Source organism: Oryzias melastigma, linkage group LG15, assembly GCF_002922805.2.
Source record: "Oryzias melastigma strain HK-1 linkage group LG15, ASM292280v2, whole genome shotgun sequence".
Lineage (NCBI taxonomy): Eukaryota > Metazoa > Chordata > Actinopteri > Beloniformes > Adrianichthyidae > Oryzias > Oryzias melastigma.
In genome coordinates this window covers 4,996,190-5,019,042 of record NC_050526.1, presented here as the reverse complement: position 1 = coordinate 5,019,042, position 22,853 = coordinate 4,996,190, and the positions used below count along the sequence as shown (strand labels likewise).

At 38.7% G+C, this 22,853-nt stretch overlaps 2 protein-coding genes across 2 annotated transcripts in view; both read right to left on the bottom strand.

Moving 5' to 3' along the window:
- LOC112162177 (formin-2) overlaps positions 1–8,485 on the bottom strand; it is a gene marked incomplete at its 3' end in the record, with an annotated part of 19,073 nt that extends 10,588 nt beyond the window's left edge. The window contains 2 exon segments of the mRNA XM_024297885.2: positions 3,212–5,333; positions 8,077–8,485. Of these exon segments, the coding sequence (XP_024153653.1) occupies positions 3,212–5,297 (2,086 nt within the window).
- Positions 8,486–8,909: 424 nt separating this feature from the next.
- The window catches only part of chrm3a (cholinergic receptor, muscarinic 3a), a 140,271-nt gene continuing 126,327 nt past the window's right edge, over positions 8,910–22,853 (bottom strand). Inside the window, exon 3 of the mRNA XM_024297942.2 lies at positions 8,910–12,481. Within this exon, the coding sequence (XP_024153710.1) occupies positions 10,546–12,462 (1,917 nt within the window). The 5' untranslated portion in view covers positions 12,463–12,481 and the 3' untranslated portion in view covers positions 8,910–10,545. The remainder of the gene's footprint in view (positions 12,482–22,853) is intronic.

Genomic DNA, 22,853 nt, shown 5'->3' with positions numbered 1-22,853 from the left:
TGCTTTTTCCCAAAAGCATGCTTCATAGATAGATTGATTACTCCAAGTTATCCCTTGGTGTAACTGTGTCTAGGGGCTTCGGCAGCCCCATGAACCTCATAAAGGGATACAAGTGGGTTCAGAAAGTGGACGGATGGATAAAAGTAAAAAGAAGAAGCCCAAGTGTTGGATCATTTGGTATTTTTCCCCCTTTTTCTTGTTGTCAGCTAAGGACAACACCCAACCAATTATCAAAGTCCCATGACTATCCTGTGGGCAGACTTCAGTATACCAGACTATTTTTACTAGAAAAAAAAATAGGCAATAAAAAAGTATTTGAAATAATTACCAGTTTCTTCTTTATTTATTTAAAGGAAATACATCAGATATTTTATGTAGAGTCCTTAAAACCATCTGACCTTCAGTCCTTCCACTTAAATTGATACAAACAAACTGGTATTTGCTCAAACATGGGTTTACATGATGAAATCTGTCATAAATTGGTTGTTTCTCAATCAGTCACTTGGGTTAATTGGTGTCCACTGTGTAGGTATTTGTGTACTTCTTAAAATAGACAGTAATATAAGGGGTGGGGGGGCACTGTGGCTTTTGTCTGATTTATGAACTCAGACAACCCTTAGATGACAGCTGAGCTCCCGTCAGCGTAAACAACACACAGCAGTAGGAGCTGTCAGACTTTATTTAATGCTCACCATGTTCAAAACACAGCAGCTGAATATGAATATACTTTACATATCTACATAGGGATGATAATATTTAGTGTTTCTGATCATAATCTGAATCGATCGTGAGTGACACAGATTTTCCTTCTTCTTAAGGGGATGTAGGGGGGAAAAAAAGGGATGAACCCTCAACTGGAAAATATATTTCTGCACAAATTCCAACTTCCAGAGGATGAATCAGAGACCATGTGTGCCTCCCACAAATAAGAGGTTAGTGTGCTAAAATATTCTAAATTATACTTTTAAATAAAGCATCTTTCGTGTGGATGGTTGTTCTTAATATGTCCACATTCTGGCAAATGTTTATGTAGCAGTCTTTAATTCAGAATATGGATTTGATTTAAATAACTTAAGAAAACCAAACTAGAGTATTTGTACTGTTTTATTGTATAATATAGAGAGGTGTACACTCTGAACGCATTGGTTAAGTGCAGGAGGGGCACCTTGGAAATCAGGGTTCAATTCCCAATAATCCAGTGTGGATCCTTGAGCAAAACCCTTCACTGCCTATGCAGCCACAAGTCCTCCCGTGCCGGTCCCTAGCCCAGATCTCATACAGGGTTGAGCCAGGAAGGGCATATCTGCCAAAACAAATGTGCGAATTGGTGATAGCTGATTTAGCGTGGCAACTCCTGAAAAGGCCGACCGTGGGTAGTTGACCTCTGATCGGAAGGTCGAGGGTCATTTCCCGCCTTCCCCGCCCATGTGTCGACCCCACCTTGCCTCTAATTAGTAGACGCCAGTGTTCGGCAGCAGATCGGTGTGTGAATGGGACTGTGACTGTAAAGCACTTTGGGCCTTCAAAGAAGGAAGAAAAGTGCTATAAAAGTATACGCATAAGCCAAAAGGTGAAATCTGAACATAATACAGTCAACATTTTCAATCATGGCGTCAACATTATCGAGCTTTGTAGCTAAATTTAAAATTCAAATTTGGATTGTGCAATTTAAAAGTCACTAGAAGTTAAATTAACAGTTACAATGATTATTAGGGGTAAGTGTATTGATCCGAGTATCGATATCAAGGTGAAGTATCGATACTACCGTGATGAGATCGATACTTTCAATGTCATTTTTCTTTAATACCTACAGTAAAGAGCTTGAGTTTACATACACAAATCAGGGAAGCGCAGCCTCTATCTCTCTGCAGCGTTGCCAGATTGGGCAAAAACAGCCCAATTTGTGCAGGTAACTGCCCAATCTGGCAACATCATTCGTCTGTGTAAACAGCGCACCAGATCCATCACTTCTCTGCCTCATTGAAGAGTCCAAAGTCATTAAAGAGTCATATTTACATGCAATGTCGGGATCTTTGTTGTTGTTGTTTATATCTCATTCATTACAATTTTATTCAGTAGAGACTTTTATATTTTATTGCTGCTTTTATTTAAAAAAAAATATAGGGTTATACATTTTTTTGCACTAGTTATAATTATAATAATTATCATAATTATTATAATAATGGTATTATGCAATTATTAATATACATGTTCTATATTTCATGTTCTATTATTTGCCAAAAGTCTCTTTCTGTGCTTTATTATACATTTAATTAACAACAAAAAAAACAAAAAAAGTATTTCTTATTGGGTCCAGATGACCCCACCTTTAAATTTATGTGTGATCCCTCCCATGACAAAAGTGGACAGAATTTTATTCCTGTCATGGACATTAGTGAAGATAAAAAAAATCCTTAAAAAAAAAAAAAAACAAACAAAAAAAAAAGTTAAGTGCTTTGTCTTGTGGGGTCCAGATGACCCCACTTTTAATGTAAACATACCTAGGGTAGCACAAGCGTTAACTAATGAAAAGAAATTATATTTCTGGAAATTTTCCTTAGTACAACAATTAAAGAAAAACAGTATTGTATCGTATCGATGATACTATCCCTGTAATTACTTGGTATCGGATCAATACCCAAATTCCTAGCATCGCCCTCACCTAATGATAATTTGTAATATGTTACGATTATGTTGGAGCCACTAAAACAAAACCTTGTAATAAAGGGGAGCAGAGGATTATATAAAATCATTGACAGCTTAACCCTTGTTCCATCTTATAGGGTCCAGATGACCCTAGCCTTACATTGATGTGTTATCCATCCCATGACAAATGTGGATGAAGGTGGACAGGATTTCATGTTTGCCATGAATACCAGTGAAAATCCCAAATCATTGGGGGGAAAAAAAAAAAAGTTGAGCGCACTGTGTTGTGGGGTCCAGATGACCCACTTTGTCAACATACCTAGGATAGCACAAATACCAGTTTGAACTGCAAAATGGCCTAAAATTCCTCAGTAAACTAAATTAGTCAAAAATGTTAGCCTGTCGCTAGAATTGAAGTTAAACTCTGGCTAATTTATTGTCCACTGGAGTTTTTAGGCTAATTCAAAGTGTTAGCATGTTGCTAAAATATTAGCTAAACTCCAAAACAGCATAAAGAACACCAAAAAAACTTCAGAAGTTGAATGAAGTGTTTCACATGACTCACCGGAAAACACATCCAGGTAGGGTGCAGACGAGTTGGACGTCTTCCGCCCGTACTGTGTTCTCTTGGAGCCTAGCGTCCAGTAACTTCCACTGGTGTTACTCTTCTCTTTTGATTCTATCTCTGGGACTTTAGGCTGAAGTCCTGCCAGGTCATCAGCTTCTGAAGACCAGTCAGCAAAGATGCTGTGGGGCCCATCTATGGAGCATGAACGCTGCTTTCGTTTCGCCAACGCCTCAGCTTTGCTGGAGCTTAACGAAGCAGCGGTGGCGTCGGTTTTCCTGGGCACATTGGGGCTGGTGAGGGGGGAACCGACAGGAGAGGTGAGCTGCCTGGTTGTCGTCTTAACATAAGAGGGGTGGACTGGGGGGTAGAGCTTGACAGTGGAGGGGGAAGTGGCAGAAGTTCGTCTCAAGTCAGAAACAGGAGGACTGTCGGGCATCAGGTGGCTTATAGACATGCTACTTTTTCTCCTTGAGAGGGACAGGAAGTCCCGTTTCCCACTTTCCCCTTCCTCCCTATCAATGGAAAGGTCCATGGTGCTTAGACTCTTGTGCGTCCCGATTGGTCCTGAAAAAACGGGGTCTAAATGGACAGAAGGCACACATACGTTTCTGCTCTGGGAGGCGGGATTGCCATGACTATGGTGTGGTTGTTCTACCGGACTCTCCAGGTCGTCTTCGGCACTCTCATAGGACGTGGTGACAGTCGTGTCTTGGAAGCTGTAGGTGCTGTTCGTCTTTGGGAAAAGGCTGTCACTACTTCTCTCTGTGTTCAAAGCTGAGGACAGGAGACTGCTCTCACCGGATGAATGTCTTGTTGTCTCGTCTTTTTTCTCCTGCAACTGTTGATCGAAACTTTCAGTGCCGGCGGGAAAGGAGAACCCCGTCGTGTCTAGGTTAAAGAGCTGAGGGGGCTTTGTGTCAGGGACTTCAGAGGTCTCGCTCGTTAGACTTCTGGGCACTGTTCCTATTCCCCTGTCACACTGGTTCTGAATGGCCTGCTGAATGTCAGAGAGCAGGTCCTCGGTTTCAGCTGCTGCCGAGTGAAAACTGTACAGGTCAGCGTCCGACTCGGAGCTTATCTTCCGGCCAAAGTCCTCCACAGACTCGTGATTGTCGTCCCGTAACAGGCTTACATCCCCCTCGTCGGAAAGCATGAACGTCTCATCTGCCGGATAGCTCGATTCTGCTCCGGACTTCAGCTCCCTCGTGCCAACTTGTTTCTTGTCCTCCATCATGTCGTCCTTTGTGGGTACTTTCACCCTGGATAGACTCTTCCTGATCTTCATTCCAGAAAAGACTGAACCCTTTGACTCGGATTTTGCTTTCTTTTTCCCGTTGGGTTCCCCTCCTGCTTTGCTTGTCTTACTTTGGGACTTCTTAGATTGTTTGTCCAGCTCTCTCTCGTCAGCCTCGCCGTCACAGGACGCATCCCCTGCTGTTCCGCCACTTCCTGCTCCCTTTTTGTGCTTGGTATCCTGGTTCCCCATGTTCCTGAGCAGTCGAACACCCTTAGCTAGGAGGCCGTGCTGTTGGTAGCGAGGTGGAGCATGCTGGGACTCCTCTCGGGCTGATGCCTCGTGGTTGGTCAGAGCTCTCCCACTGATGGCTAATCCCTGCTGTCTGCCCAGCGCAGTTAATGGCAACTGTGAGGAGGATGCAGGCTCCCCCAGCACTGCTGATGCTGATGATGAAAGGAGGACGAGACTGGCACTGACAGCAGCAGGCTCACCCCCCCTCCCACGCACGGTCTCGCTCGCTCTCTGATCCTTCCTCTCCCTTTGCCCCTCCTTTCTATCCCCGTCTGCTCGTGCGAGCTCGGGCGTCTTGCATAACGGACTGCTGATGGAGCGAGCCAGGCGCTGGCGTTCGGGGGTTTTCGTCCCCGCCTCATCGTGACTGGGTTGGAAGTGTTTGGGACTGTGCTGCTGGTGCTCCAAAATGCAGTGCTGCTGGTTGATGAGGGAGTGCTGCTGTTTGTGGAGGATGTGGGTGACGCTGCTCTTCCTCCGACCTTTGAAGGTGGTGGTGAAGAAACTTTCCTTGAGAAAGGGAACTTGTGTCTCAACGGTTTTGATGGTGTGCATGACGTCTGCTGTGAGTTCAACAGGAAGAGAGAGAACCTGTGAAGGCATGAATGAAGCAGAGATTTCATGACTTCTTTGACATTTCCCTCATATTTATAATAGTTAAGAACATTTCTGTAACAATATTTAGACAAATCTGATGCGGATGCCAGAGCGATGCAAAGGTGGTATGCACACTTTTCCAATAATATAATGTATAAATGAATAAATAAATACAATTAGTTTTAGATTTTGCTATTTGTAAACAAAAAAAAAGAAAAAAATCTGATTTGATTTTTGCCAATAGGAAAAACAAACAAATACATTTAGTTTTAAGCTGTTACTAAACAAAAATAATGGTGATTTAGATTTTACTTTTCGGAATAAATAAAAAAGTATATAAATAAAAACAAACAAATAAAATTTAGCTTTTGCTCATAGTAAACACAACAAAATATGTGATTTGGAATTTGCTAATAGGAAAAACAAACAAATGTTTTTGCTCCTAGTAAACAAAAACGGTGATTTTGCTTTTTGTGAATAAATAAACAGACAAAAATATTTAATTTTTCCTGATAATAAACAAAAATAAAAGATTTTGTTTTTGCTGGTTGTAAACAAAAACATGTATCAGTGATTTGGTTTTTGCTAATAGGAATAAAAAAAACAAACATTTATTTTTTGCTGTTGGTAAACATAAAATAAATATTTTGTTTTTGCTAATAAATAAACAAGTGAGGGGATTTAAGTTTTTCTGAAATCCAACAAAAAATTGATTTCATTTTTGCTGCTTGTAAACAAAAACAACAACAAATTAATCAGTGAATCAGTTTTTAGTGATAGGAAACAACAAATTATGATATTTTGTTTTAACAAACAGTTAATTTTAGATTTGCTGTTACTAAACAAAACAAAAAAAAAGTGATTCCGTTTTGGTTTTAAACATAAACAAGCAAACAGATTTAATTTTTCCTGGTAAGCAAAAATTGTATTTCTTTTTTGCTGATTGGAAAAAAATGAATAAATAGGTGATTAAATAAATTAATAAATATAAAAAAGTTTAGATTTTGCTGATAGTAAGCAAAAAAAAAAAATCAAGAGAATTATTAATATTTTGGGTAATATTTCTTTTCTTTTCGGTCACACACCTTTTAAATATTTTCCCTTGTTTCCCATTTTTCTTGTCATTCAGATTTTCTTAAATGTAACTAAAACAACGAAACACTTCAGCCTCTAGTATTACATAATTTTATTAATGTTTATTTATTTTATGTACTGTGAGGCAACTTTGAGTGCCAAAAAATACACTATATAAATAAAATGTTTTATTATTTCTATAAAACTTCTTAGCGTTTTTTCCTCGTCTTTTTAACCAATGAGCTTTAGGTGGAAAGTCTTTTATAAGACAAACATTTTATTAGCACAGTCTAAAAGTTATAAATGTATTTTCTTAAAGTTTTTATATGTTTTAATTATTTTTTACCAATATACTCCTTTGGTTGTTTTCTTTTACAGAAAAAAGAGATGAAAACATTCATTCTATTTATCTGTTTCCTTCTCAGAACTGTCATTTAGTTTTCACTCTGAACATCTCAATAATTTGTCAGTATCAATATTTTTATTTATTGCAAAACTCTGGTGCAGTACAGTAAACCTGTATTTTTAATTTTTTTTTCTAAGCACCACAACTCAGATAATCGTTTAAAGAATGCTGGTGATAACAAAAAAACTAAACTATTCGAATCTAAACATCAAAGAATTGAGAAACATGTTTTCTTATTGTTTTAAGTAGATATGACATCATGTTTTTGACATGTTATGAAGATATCCAAGAAATCACTGGAGATATAAAAGAGGCAAACAGACAAAACTGATGCAAAAGTCAATTAATGTTTGACTTCCTTTCATCTTCGGCCCTTTTCTATCCGGAAGTGAAGAGTTTACCGCTGGAATAAGACGCTAAAACAGAACTAATGCTGACTTGTTGACGTTTGAATTTGAACTGATGGATTACTCAACTCAAAAATGTAATTTAATAAAAAATATTAATATTAAATGTAACAAATTACAGAGATTTTGTGAATTGTTTCACTTTTTGCAGTGTAATTTATTAAATACCAGCTTTTACAATCACATAAAAAGAGCATCAAGATTCAAGACGGAAAATGTATCCAGAGAAATAACTATTTCACTAAAACTTTTTTTGTTAAAAATTAAGAAAAAAATTTTTTTTTTCCATTTGAATCTTTAACTGTCAGAATTTCTTGACAATTTATTTCCAAAATCAAGATGTGCAGCAGAACTTTCAGGTTCATTTTTCCTTTTTGGAAACTTTTCATTTGTTTTACACTTCGTGTAACTAGGAACTATTGAGTTTTTTGTCTGTTCCAGCGCATTGTAACAAGTCATTTTATTGTAATAGGAGAGGAAAAAAACTAATAAAAACTAGAAATAATACAAACATAAAAATATCTGAATCAAATAAAGCAATAAAATGTTTAATTGAGCGAGTTTACAGAGTTCAATTGTTAAAAATACTTTAAAAAACAATATATCTTAAACTAAAAGGAATCATGAATTAAAACATATAGCTTTAAATATCTTTGTTAGGTTAAAACTCTAAAAGCTTGTGCTTGTTTTTCCTTCTTTTACTCATCAATCACCTTCTACAATTACCATACACCTCCCTAAAGAAAGAATATATCACAAATTTATAAGAATTCTTCTATTTTACGTTAAATTTGCTGGAAAAACCACTAGTCTAGCTCCTTTTCTAAGATATAAAATGTGCTGTACTTGCCTGACTGGTGGATTCCTCTCACTGCTTTTAGGCTGACTGAGGAAAACAACACAAACGGGTGTTTGTCTTCTCCTGGGAGCAGCTCCTGAGCCATGGGTCACATGAAGCTGGTATTTCCCTCATCACATGTTCATCTTCTCTTTAGTTCTGCAAGACTCCCCTCTCCAGCTTCATCACGGGAACCAGCAAACGTGGAAACTACTTATTCATTCAGAACACCTTTGTCTTTTTGCAACAGGAGTTGAGGTGAACAGCTGGAGCAGAACTTAAGCAAAACACTCTAAACTTTGCAATTTCAGGGTAGAAAAAAATGTTCAACTTCAAGCGGGATTCATGCTGGTGTCATCTAAGTTCAGCCCTCCGATCTAATTTGTCAAAGAGTTTCAGCTGCGGATTCTCAGCACGACAGCAGTGACTGCAGAACCACATGAAGAAAAAGAACGGCACAAATACTCAAATATTATAGAGTTAATCTGTTAGATGCAGAAAAAAAATCGATTTTATCAAAGTTTAACAGATTTTAAAATCTGAATATTAAAAAAACAACGTTAAAACACCTTTAAAGCTTATTAAAAGAAGAAAATTTAATGTAAAATTTGGCTTTTTTCCTCCACATTCACATTTTAAAGTGAAGTGGAAAAGAAAATAAAGGAAAAAATCATTTTTTACAATAAAATACTACCTAAAACAACTATCTGAAACCAAAAAAAAGTTTTAAAATGTGTACTTCAGCATTTTTTTTATTTTATTTTACCAAATATTATCATTATACTAAATTATCTTCGAATAAATTAAAATGTTTAAATAAATTTGTGACATTTGAGACAAAAAAATGTTCTTTGTTTTTTATTATTGTCTTAAAATAAATGTATGACTGACATATGGGCAAAAAATATTCAACATTTTCGTAGTTTACATTCAAAACATTAAAAAGAAAACTTTAAAAAAGAAATCACGATTTATAGTTCATGTTTTGTGACATTGGATCATCACACTGTGTTCAGAGCAGGCAAAATATCTCACAAAAAAGACACGTTTTTGTTGTTTTTTTTTTAAATACATCAGTGACAGTCCATCCATGACCTCTGCATCCACCATCATAAACCTTTTCATTTATTAATACACTTTACATCGTATTTCCATGACCTTTTGCTCAATATAATAGTAAAAAAAGTGTAGCAAATACTGCAAAAGCCACTTGCTTTAGATAAACATAATGTGCATTACAAACAATAATAATTAAAGTAAGATAATTATTTTGGTTGTCATGACAACCACATATACGGGTTTAGCTGTTCCAGAAAAAAAATAATAAAGAGAAAAAAAACAAATATATTATCTGTAAAGATTCTAGGGCTTAAATTTAGGTCAAACCTGACATCAATTTACTGTAAAGAAACAAGTTGCCATTGCAGTGCAAGTGCTTCCTTCTCTTGACCACTAGAGGTCACTGTTGCTCCACTGTATAAACAAAAGTACCAGTGAAGAAATGCCAAAGCTGAGCAACTTTTGAGTGAAATGTGACGAGAAACTGTTGAATAAATGGAGTGCAATTTAGCCAGTGTGAATCAAGTCAGAAATATCCAAATGTACATAAAAAAGTATCATCATTACTTTAACTGAAAACTGCAAGTACCAAAAAAAAAAAAAAAAAACAGCCAATGTACTTATTGTCTCCACCATACAAATCACAACAATCACATTGAACACAACAGCAGATCACTGACTGTGGTGCCACACATAATATTCATTAATCATTTAATTTAATCAAAATATCCTTTTTTTTGACTGGCTCAATGTTTCTGAATCACTTAGAAAACAGAGAAATGTCACAAAAATAACAGGTAGAAGTAGGAGAACACCATTTCATAAAGTCTCATTAGACACAGTAAAGCTATAGCCATGCTGAAAGGTAATTCACTGAGGTTCGGATAAAAACACATGCCAGTCAAATGTAGAAGCCTGTGAACACCAACCTCGAGGGAAACATCACAGACACATTTCATTTGTTTGAAATGCTAAAACCATCCTGTACATTACAAATCTAGGGTACCCGACGGTAGAAAATTACAACAAATGTGATTCCCTGACCTTGTTACGCAGACACATTTTCTATTTGTGTCAGTTGCACTTTCGTTTTTCTCCTTTAAAAAAGCCCTTTTCTTTTATTTTCCCTTCAGTTCATTTCCACTTTCAGGTGTAGTAGCATGAAAATAGTGAAGGAGCTCCACAAGGAGAACCAACACAAGGTTTTTTTCATCTCTACACTTCGTCTCCGGTTAACCTTCACACACATCTTTCCTTGAATGGATGCACCGAAACAAACAGACTGTGAGATCGCCACATTTTGCTGCTGTCGCTGAACATAACAGCACAAAAAAGGACAAAACGGATCTCTAAGAAACAGCGTTCCTTTCCAGGTCCTGTGTTTAATTCTTTATTCAATCAAACATCGAGATAGTCCGTCCTTTACGTTGAATCTCGGGGAATCCTCCTGTGAAAAACCACAGATTGTCTCTGCTGAAACTGTTGCTTCCTCCTCTTTTTCTGGTCCCAGCGGCACAACAAGATCATCTTAAAGGTTGTGCGGAAAGTCTTGTTGCACAACGCATAGCACATGGGGTTGACTGTACTGTTGACGTAGCACAACCAGTACCCCACGGCCCACAGGGTGTCCGGGATGCAAACCTCACAAAAGGCGTTGATGAGCACCATGATGTTGTAAGGGGTCCACGTGATGATGAACGCTAAGAGGATAGCGCTGAGAGTCTGAGCTGCTTTTTTCTCCTTCAGTAAGGACATGCGCTTCCTCTTGGTGATTTGAGTCCGAGCCCGGGCCGCAAAGCGCTTCGCCAGAGCAGCGTCTTTGAAGGAGATCGGGACAGTGGGAGACTTGGAAGCTGTGTTGGGAGTGGTGGTGTTTTCAGATGCAGCAGTGGGGGTTGTTGCCAGAAATCCTTGGTTGGAGTTAGACTGGATTTTAGACAAGGACGGACTCTGGCGTGAGCAGAACTGTTGGTGGTAGCTGTTTTCAGTTGTTCCCTCACTTCTGTTAGCAGTGGTAGTGTTTGGGGTGACAGTCGAAAGGCTGTCGGGGTTTTGCTCAGCACCTTTCAGAGGATCTTCTTCGGAGACTCCATCCAAATCCTCGCACGACGTGAGCTGAGAATTGACTGCAGCCTTGATGCCGGGTAGACTTAGGACAATGGAGAAGATGGCGTGACTCTGGGAAATCATCTCTTTCCCGGTACAGTCTTCCTCTTCTGAGGAACCGGAGTGGTCCAAAGAGACGGCAGCGTCGTTGTTGTTCCAGCTGTCACTGCTGCTCTGGTCTGGATCTCCGTCCCCTTGACGGATACTCCCAGGTCTCCAAGAGCGAACCCCATGCCAGCAGTGAAAGCGGCCAACCAGTTCTTGACACGTGCTCTTTTTCTTGGACAACCTTGTGAGCTCGTAGCTACTGCAACTTCTAGAACTTCCGGTCTGATGCACAAAACGGGCTCTGTCGCCCGCCACCTTCCCAACCCTCGTCCCTACCCCTCCACGACCCACAGAACCCTGCAAGCCAGCCAGCTCTTTGGAACGGTTCTGTGTCTCTTTGTAAATCCGCCAGTAGAGGACGCTCATGATGGTCACAGGTAGGTAGAAAGCTGCCATGGCTGTGCAGAAAGTTGTAATTGGCTCCGAGAAGAACTGAATGTAACACTCGTTCGGGGGCACCGTCCTTTCGCCCACAAAGTACTGCCAGAGCAGTATAGCTGGGGCCCAAAGTACAAAAGAAACGGACCAGGCCAAGCCAATCATGATCCCGGCTCGCTTTGTGGTTCGCTTGGCTCGGTAGGTCAAAGGCCTCGTGATTGAAAAGTAGCGATCAAAGCTAATCACCAACAGGTTCATGACTGATGCATTGCTAGCAACATAGTCAATCGCCAGCCAGATGTCACAGGCCCAGTTACCCAACGCCCAGTAGCCCATAATAAGATAAGAAGTGTATAAGTTCATGGAAATGATCCCTATTATCAGATCAGCTACTGCTAAACTCAAAAGAAAGTAGTTATTGACTGTCTTCAGCTGGCGGTTCACCTTAAAGGACACCACGACCAGAATGTTGCCAATAATAGTGACCAGTGACAGGGTCCCTGTCAGCAGGACAATGAGGACCACTTGCCAGACGGGGTGACCACCCAGGGGGTCAAACGGTGTCGTTCCTGTTGTATTCTGTAGAGAGTGATTGCTCCCAAAACTGGAATTATAATCAATGGTATTTAAAGCGGACCAGGGGTCTCCTTTGATTTCTCCTTGATGGAGCGCATTGGATTGTGGGTAGGTTCCGGCCTCCAGTGGTGAAGAGCTGGCAGCCAGTAGGTCTGTACTGTTGGAGCTCATTTTTATGTTCTGGCATATTCTGGAGAAAGAGAAAAACAGGAAGAAAAAAGAAATTAGTGGTGGTGAAAATAAATCAATAGTTCTAGAGGCCACACCACGAACAATCCACTTTTTGAGCTTTTAATTGTAATTCTGAGTAATCCTCTAAATACCTGTGTTCTCAAAAACGGGCGAGAAAGAGAGAAGACTACTTCCTGGTGGAAAAAGGGGTCAAACTATTTTCTGGTGGAGAATGGGGGCAGACTTTGGAGAACGGGATCAGACTATTTCCTGGTGAAAAGGGGATGACACTATTTCCTGGTGAAAGGGGGATCACACTATTTCATGGTGGAGAATGGGGGGAAAACTATTTCCAGGTCGAGAAAGGGAGCCGTCCTATTTCCTGGTAGAGAAAGGCATTTAACTATTTCCTAGTGGGAAAGGGAGCTGACTATTTCCTGGGGGAGTAAGGTGTCAAACTATTTTCTGGTGGGGAAAGGGAGCAGACTATGGAGAACGGGATCAGACTATTTCCTGGTGCGAAGGGGAGAAGACTACTTCCTGGTGGAGAAAGGGAGAAGACTATTTTCTGTTTGAAGAGGGGATCAGACTATTTCCTGGTGAAAAAGGGATCAGACTATTTCCTGGTGAAGAATGGGGAAAACTATTTCCTTGTGGAGGAAGGGAGCAGAATATTTCCATGTGTAAAACCCTAGTGACAAATTGGGAAAACTGGTTGTAACATCGATTATTGAGTACAGACGGAAACGTGTCTCCAGGAAAATAATGTGTATTAATGCAAAAATTATTTTTGATATGGAGATTGATGATGCTTCAGAGAGAAAATACATTTTCACAGCTAGTGCTAATCAAAACAATGTTTTCATCATTTGAATAAATCTTGAATTGTTCATTGGCGTTGTCTGCATTTTTGACCGAATTTCACCACAAAATGAACCCATTAGCCATCAACATTCTGGCTGTGCCAAACTTTGTGTATAAAGCTACACAGTATGTATGTCTATATTTTGAAAAAAAATAATGTTTTTTACTTTGGGGACATGGCTCTACATGAGGAGCAAAATGTGGAGCCTCATAGATTGAGTTATTTTACTACCAGGTATGAAAAGAGTTTGCAAAAATAACTAATATTTCATAAATAATTTGTTTTTTAAAGTTCCAAAGGTAATATATGATCATGGATATAGTTTACTCTGAAAGACTAAAGAAAAGCATGGTATGGCCCCTTTAAAGAAGCACATGACCTATAACCAAATTTAAGGACGATCTGTTTGATCGCTATAAACTAAAGTTGTGTTCATCTCTACCAGTGTCGGAGCTAGCAAGGTTAAACAGCTTTCTGTGAATGAGAGAGTGCATTTAATATCAATTTCCTGTGACACTCCACAAATTAGGGCGCCCTGACCTCAATGAGCACTTGAAGACATACCACAACCACGACATGTTGAGATTCCTCTGGTTTGTATGCGTTCCCCATTTGATAAATCTCATGAATGTCATCTTGTAAAGTGGGACAATAGCAAAAATGTTGGGGGTTCTTTTTGTTTTAAGAGTAAAAACCTCGTCTTTAAGACTTTTACAAACTCCATTAACACAGAAACGTAAGAACACAGCGGTTTCACAGGCGGTATTAGAGAGGGATTGCTCTCAGACAATATTTCATCCAGGACAGAAAGGCATTTGAAGCCGAGCGCTGCACCTGGGCCTTGAATCTTAGACCTCCCATAGTGCCGTTGAATGAGCTCAACAGCCAGCAGCGTCTCACCGCCGCCTGTGACACCGAGTGCAGGCTGCTGCTTCTATTATCGGCGAGCTCCTGCTGTCTCTGCCGCAAACACATAACACCTCATTCATACGCCGATACGAATAGCACAGTGTCACATTCACTCCTGTGCAATTGATCTCAGAGTACATTAAGTATGTGGACAGGGTTAAAAATGTACAGAATGAATTAAGGGAGCCTAAAAAACTTAAAATAAAAGCAAAAAAAAATCCTGGAAAGAAATGACAGCCAGCATGTGTTAATCTGCTTAAATTAATAGTCTGCTTGAAGCTTTTTATGAACAATACAGCATTGTTTTACAAATGAAAATCTTTTAATTGGCTGATAAAGAAGCATGTGTTTGCTTTGAGATAAAAACTGTTTGAGAGGAAATCCACCCATAAATATTTATTAAATTATTTGAAAAATGTGTGTTTAATTAATAAGGGAGTTTGTACAAAATCACAAAAAAGGAATTACTCCACCCACACCCAAAATGTGAAAATCCAGTCCGAGGGGTGGGGCTGGGGAGCAGGACTGTTATCATTCCTGGAGCTGCAGATCAAGACGTGGGACTTCTGAAATGAGGTGGGACATAAATGGTTCGACCAATCACGAAATTCAAATGTAATACCTTATTTCAACCCGTAGGGGGTAGCATACAGATGAATTTTGACTATATTTTCAAGAATAAAACAAGTTTATTTTAATTTTTCAAAAATTTTAGCCAAAACTTTTGAGCCAAAATCAAAAAGCCTTTGTTGTTTTTTAAGACCCCCTCCCCGTCACTCTGGTTGCGCGCTATGTGCCAGCTCATAGCCTCGAGCTAACATCAGCAGCACAAAAATAAAAACGAGCAATATTGGATCAATCCAGTCGTACAGTTTGGAGTCAGAATCACGAGTGTTGAGCGCTCATCGTGTCCAAGTGTGAGCGGGCCAGGGGGAGGGGTGACTTTGACACGCCCATTTCAGTAGCTGTGTCAATAGTCTGAGCATTTTCTAGCATCTGGTTTTCTGATCCAACGTGATTTGAATTACGAAATACTCAAAAAATCGTAAAATATTAATCGTAAAATATTTTATACACGTCCTCTACTATGAAAAAAATGCTAAAAGAACATGCTAAAAACACAAAAAAATACTATTTTCATTGGAGTGGGTCTTTAACTACATTAAAAATACTGTTACGTCCCTCAGCTAAACATTAAAGTATTCATGTATGTTTATATTCTTTGCTGTTATGAAAAAATTTCCACCAAAAATAATCCTAATTTCAGAGAAACACATGAAAGTTGAATAAGATGTAATGCCTCAAACACAACTCATTACTTCCTCTTTGCTCTGATGCATTTTTAACTCATCTATTAGTTTTAAATCACCCCACAAATGTGCAGGAAAATTGTTTAACTAAAGCTAGTATTTTAAAAAAACAGTAACTCAAAGAAGCTTGCAGATGTTGACTCTAAAGAGGATTTTTAGCAACAATGTCCTACCAATATTGGCTCCAAATAAACTGCAAAGACTAAATTTAAACATTTATTCAAATATAGCATAGATGCTATCTTGGACCCTCATCCGTTTGACTGTGATACAAATGTCCAGCATGTCTGTATTTCTAGGGCAACATTGTTTGAAACTGCAGCAGGAAATGAAACACTGAACATTGTGATGTTTTCTAATATTAGCAACAATCAGCGTAATAGTATTAGTTCATATGGACAATACATGCAAAAACAGACCAACAGAGAAGACAGTGAGCTTGTTCAGGCTAACCAGACAGGAAGTGTGTCTGAAATCAGGCGAAAAAGTAAATTTGGTGAATAACTTGTCTGAATTAAACAATAATAATTAGACAGGAACTGGTCTGTTATATGTATATTTTTGTAATTTATAACTAAGGGAAACATTAGTGAGGAAACAGATAATTTTAACTCAATGATTAACATAAAACTAAATGCATGTAATGTCACTCGCTACGTTTCCATGACACATATGTGCAAAACTTTATTGAAATGCAGTGATTAATTGTGCAATTAGACGTGCTGACCAGAAAGACAGGCAAGTTAAGTTAAATTAAAATCACAGTTTAATATCCACGATGACTGCACAGTCACATTCCAAGCATGTGGCTAACAATTCTTTGCCTAATGATTTATTTATTTAGATTCTACGACTCAGACAGTATGAGGCAGCCTTGCTGTTGTTCTGTCAGATTTATTTAGTTACTAATCAAACTTAGCAGTGATAACATGTAGAGCTGCATTCACACCGGATGCGATTTGCGCATCAAATTTACTGCTTGACACATGTCCTGAAATGTCTTTGGCCTCGACCGCATATGGGAGGAGCTATCTGAAAATTTTTCTGGACTTCATTCGTTGCTACATTATTAAAAACATGGATGATGTTGAGCGAGTAGCTTGAGTTTATGTGTTTTGGAGAGCTCCTCAGCGGCGCTGGCAAGCATGTCGCCGTATCTGGTTTCACCAGATCATTCAGAGACCATTTACTGCAGAAGCTTCGCCTGGCCGTTTTAAATGTCCACCAGTCTGTGGCATAGTTTGATGACTTGATTAACCCGAGAGGTGACAAGTAAAATAAAACTGGAGGATCTTGTTATTATTGTATCAATGGAAATAAGAAAAACGTCAAAATCCCACGGAGGTGGAGCGATTGCGTCCACTATGACAGCACCCAACAGCTCCGTCTGCTGGCCAGCCATTGGGCCAGGATAGTGAGCTTCACTGCCCAGGGGCCGGCAGAGCTAGTGAGATCCAAAGAGCTAGCGAGCTCCAGGGATCGGCAGAGCTTGCGAGCTTCACAGAGCTAGCAAACTCCAAGGACCAGGAGAGCTAGCGAGCTCCTGGGTCCGGCATTGCTTGCGAGCTCCAAGGACCGGCAGAGCTAGCGCGCTCCACAGAGCTAGCGAGATTCACAGAGCTAGCGAGCTACAAGGACCCAGAGAGCTAGCGAACTCCACAGAGCTAACGAGCTCCACGGAGCTAGCGAGCTCCAAGGACCGGGAGAGCTCCTGGGTCCGGCATTGCTTGCGATCTCTGGGGATGGGTAGAGGTAGCGAGCTCCAGGGGGCGGCAGAGCTTTCGAGCTTTAGGAAATTTAGGACAAAAACCATATTGCTGCCATACTTAATTTATTCTTAACTCACTGTTCGAGTCACTGATTGGTTGATGTGCCAAACTTCAGATTTTTACAGACTTGATGTGTCGCATCTACCACCATAATCGCGCTGTGATGCTCAAATCGCACAGAAGAGCTAGCGAGCTCCAGGAGGTTAAGGACGAAAACCCTCGTATCAAACTGCCCTATTAGATTTGTTTTCTACCCGCTCATCAAGTCACTGATTGGTTGATGTGTCGCGTCAAACTTGCAAAACTTTAGATTTTTAAAGTCTTGATGTGCCTTCTCTACCGCCCAAATCGCATTGCGCAGCAGAGCTATCTAGCTCAGGACGAAAATCCTCGCATCAAACTGCCCTATTAGATTTGTTTTCTACCCGCTGATCAAGTCACTGAACGGTTGATGCGCTCTGTCAACCTCGTCAAACTTTGAATTTTTAAAGTCTTGACCCACCGGATCTGCCGCCCAAATCGTATCGTGACACTCAAATTGTGCTGCAGCCGAACTGACGCAAATTGTGGGACTTGCGTCCAGTATAAATACAGCATAAAGCTTTTAAATTCTAAAGATACGGCAACGATTTAACAAACTGCTTGAAAAATGGATACAAAAACAGTTTTTCTCTTTATTTCTTTACTCCTACTACTTTCTGATTTTTAACCCTCTTGACCTTAACTACCCATATGACTATTTCCCCTAAATATCAATTTTTTTCTGTTATTAAAACTACATTTGGCCCTGAGATGGCGAGATGGCTATTCTACAGTCCTTACTACCCCACTTGGTGGACCTCTGATGAAACTGTATGCTGAGAACATGTCCAAGAACTATAATCAGAATAAAAAGTTCAGCAAAGTACTCAAGTTAAGCCCCCAGAACTGCAGCTCAGAACACGAAGGTCTTACACGAAGACGGATTATTTGACTGACAAGATTAAATTTAAAAATTCATGCACTGGCAATTCCAATTGAGAAACAACAGGCTGAATGCTTGCACATGCAGACCACCTACCTGATGTGAGCAACAGTTGTGTGATTATTGGCAAAGATGCACTGGAATTATAATAATTAAGTGGAAAAGTAAATGAAATTCTTATTAAGGCCTCTGCCACTCTGTCAGAGTCTGAGCATCCAACAAAGGAGGGCAATTAAACATTTACCTCGGCTGATGCAGGACATTCAAGGTGAAAATAGGGACGGTGCTCGTTTAAAGGTGGAATGAAATCTGACAAGTGGTGGCGGGCGCAGCATAGCGGAGTAATCGATTTTGTCTACAACGCACAGAGAAGCAGCTTATTGGGAAGCACGAACCCGAGCACTCTGAAGCAGAGGTGTTATCTTACATTTGCGAATAGTACATCAATAAGTGATGTAATGCACATCTAAAATTTCTAATATTAAACCAAAGCAACAGCCTTGGGCACGTGTAAATATTTTATGCTGCGCAGCATAGTGGTGCCTCTCACACAATACGGAGGATATCATCCATCCACGAGTTATTTAAAGAGGAAACAAAGACGTAGACATGCACAAAAGCAGGTGTCCAACATGTGGAGGTGAGCAGTAATGAATTTATCAATGCTAACCTGCTAATAGTTCTATGATTATATCCTTGGCATGTGTCCCGAGAAACAAAAAAACAGACTATTCCAGGAATCAAACTTTTTTTAGGTTCACTAGTACAGATTTTTGCACGAATATGCTTGTTTTTAGTTGTACAGGCAGCAAAAACAAGTCCTGGGAAAAATATCTCAACATAATAAACATGTGAAATTCTGATTTACTGCAAATTGAAATAGATATTTATATTTATACCTTTGCAGAATTGTGTAACCTTGTGTTTTTCCTTACAAATAGCTATTAAAACTGGTTTTGTTTAAGCCATGAGGACCGACTACTTCAAAGAAATAACAAAAATGATTTTCTTTAAATCCTTTGATAAAATCAAATCTAATATTATATAATCTTAGATTTAATATTAGATTTAATTTAGCCTAATGGCTGTAATCGATGCTGTAAAAAAACAACAAACTCGTATATTTAATGACTTCACAAAAGCATTTGATACTATAGATAATGCAATACTTGGTAAATTAGAACAATATGGAATAAAGACTAGCGTAGAAGTGGATAAAAAGTTATCTAAAAAAAGGATTAATCAATATACTTCAAGTAATCTTGAAATTCCATGTGATGTCCCTCAGGGCTCTGTATTAGGACCAAAATTATTTATCTTGTACATTTAATTTGAGTTATAATGTAACTAAATTATTTAAACTATTTTTCAAGTGATGAAAATTATTCATTTAAAATTATGAATGAAGATCTAACTATTATTTAAATAAGGCTACATTGCAACAAATTATAATTCAATTTAAATAAAGCTAAAACTGTGATATTTTGTAACCATAAAGACAGTTTTTAACAAAAAAAAAAACATAAATGGTTTCCCAATAGAAACTGTACAAGAGAACACGTTTTTAGGATTAATAATTGACAGTAAACATCATGGACAACACACATTACACATTAAAACAAAAATCTTTCAATAATAAACAAAGTTAAACATTTCCTGACTATGATTCACCACGTCTTTTGTGCTGCTCCTTAGTGCTCCTCTACCTCATCTACTGCAATTAGGTTTAGAAAAATCTTCATTACATCCAATGCAAAAACATTCATAATTAATAATAATAAAAAAATAAACAAAAACATTGAAAAATAATGTTTTATTTCGAGATATTATCAATTGTAATATTGTCAGGGTGGCCTGGAGCCCCCCTCCTCCTGCCACCAGAGGGAGCTCTCCCCTCACTTCACCCCAGCATTCACCTTGGAACTTCTCTCACCTGTTTTCAGTTATCCCATCAGTCCCTTATTATTTAACCTGCCCTCGTCCCACTCCTCACTGTGTGTCCTCACTCCTGTCTGATCCCTCAGCACCCAGTACCACCCTTTACCCTGTTTCTTCTCCCAATAAACTATTGCACGTGGATCCGAACGCCTCAGCTGCCGTTTGTGACAAATATGTTGGATAGTAGGTTTTTGCTCACAAATTTAAGATGCAAAAATGTTGACCAAAGAATGTATTTTATTTACCCACTAGCTCAAATTTGATCAACTATTTTATAAAAAAATTAATTATCAACAATTTTCGAATGTATTCAATACAAAAGTAGTCATTAAAAAAAAAGAATACCAATAGACGAGTTATTCTTACCATAAAGATTTGAAAACTAGCTAAACTTTTCCCGCCAAAAGTGGTTCTGGTATTTTATGGAGGCAGCCATCTTGAAATGAGCAGGAAGCGTCCTTCTACTGCCCTCTAGTGGAATGATAATGAACTACAGGGCGACCAAGATAGGTTTTTAAGGAAAATATTGTTCACGCTAATGAGATAGATGTCTCAGAAATGCAAATGTAATGCAAATGGGTATATACTTTTAAGGTATAAAGGATTTCTTAAAAGCAGATTTTTTTTGTTTTCTTTTTAAAATGGAGGAAATTAAAACCCATATAAATAACATTATTAAGTGAAAAAAATGAAGGTGTACAACTCTTCTGTTCACCCTCTTCACTCATATCAGATTTTTTTCTTACACACAAAAATGAATTACATCAAGATATTAGTTCTGTTTTTATTACATAATAATAAATGACTCTTTGTTGTGTCTAAGCAACAGTTCATATCCATAGTTTCCGTTTTCTTCTTTTTGGAGTCATAGCAGAATCTCATTTAAATTCAGACTACATGCTTTCTAGTTAATAATGAGATTTTAAGTAATTGTCAGTCTGGTTTCAGCTGCGGCCACAGGAGTCTGGACACTGCTGCTGCCGGGGCTGTCACAAATGACCTTATTAATGGGTGGGACAGAAAGCAGCGCTGTTCACTTATTTGTGGATCTGGCATTTGATTCAGATGAATTCATTTCAGCCCTTTCGCTGTTAAATACCAAAATATGCAGCTGTGGATGGACATAAGACGGTTAGAGGGTTTTGTTTTGACAAAATTCTGTTTTTAAAAAAAACTACAATCCCTGATTTTCATTTTAATCTTGTGAAATGTTAGATCTGAGCTTAGTTCATTTTTGTTGAGTTAATCTAGTTTTTATTGAGGATAAATGCTCATTCTTGTTGCCAAAATGAAAGTTGGTGGATTTTTTTTTTGGCATTGCCTTATAAAAAAGTATTCATGCATTCCCATCCATGTTCTGCATTTAGACCTTCCTGAATCTTTCTCCTTCTTTGCTCGTTGTGCATGAATGAGCTTCAAAACCTGAAATCAGGCTAGCTGATCACACTGAATTAATACAGTGCAATTTTGTCACAGGGGATGTTATTACTCTTTCAATCTCCTCAATTTTCTAACTTACTTTGATGACCTTTGCTAGTTGTTTTGCCGCTTTACTGTTCAGATAATGGAGTCATTTCTTTTTTCGAGGTGTCCTTTTAACTGATGATAGGGATAACCTGTGCTATTTATTGTGTGATTTAATGAATGATTCATGTCTTTTTAAGAACCTTCTGACAGCTTTCGTTGTTTGTGTTACAGTTTCAAACACATCTATGTTTCTGCAGCTCTGAACTGCCACCCATACCAAATTTTTGGTGTTTTTAACATGTTCTTGTGGGATTTTTCTGATGATGAAGGACATGTTTAAAGGAAATTAGGCTCAAAATTGCATTTCTAAGTATATCTTATTTTAAATTGTTAATTCAGGAGCAGGCGGCAAATTATTTATTCTATAGAAAATATGCCAAAATCTCACTTGTCCGCTCCATTCTGATACAAAAAGATCCATGTACGTCTTTGTTTTCCATGTCCGAGCTGGAATCTAGCTTAAAACTACAGCTGGATAACTCCAACATTCCTTCATGCACCAGTAAATGTTAGGTTGGGGGTCTAAGGGGCTTTTAGCTTGTAGGAGAGAATGTAAATAGATGGACGATGGGAAGTGTGAGCGGGCTTACTCTGCGCCACCAGTTCACCACAACATTTTTATATTGTCTTAATGAAAATAAAAACATAAGCGGCGATCACACTCTCTATGACGGCACTTGTGGCGATACTTCGTCTGCCTGGCAGCATAGCGGAGCTCGCGGTTGTTACAATGTCCACCGTTAGCATATAGCGGGATTGATCGCTTCGGCCCTTTGGGCTCTCTAACAGACTGGAGACTTGGGTGTATCCCGCCTTTGCTCAACAGTAACTGGGACAATCCAGTGGGGTTGGGGGGGAGTTCAGGACAAAAATCTTTGAATCTTTTATCCTACGCTTTGATCGAGACACTGAAAACATCACTTAACCAAATCTGAGTCCCTGATTGCGCGGCAACCAACCCAAATCAAGGAGCAAGCAAATTACGTCTGGTGTGAGTTCACCTTAAAAATAACCCAGAAAAAAGTATTTTTTTTAACCTTAAAGTGGGGTTAAAAAAATAAAATAAAAAATAACTTGGGTTGTTTCAACTTTGGGATTTTTCAGTGTGC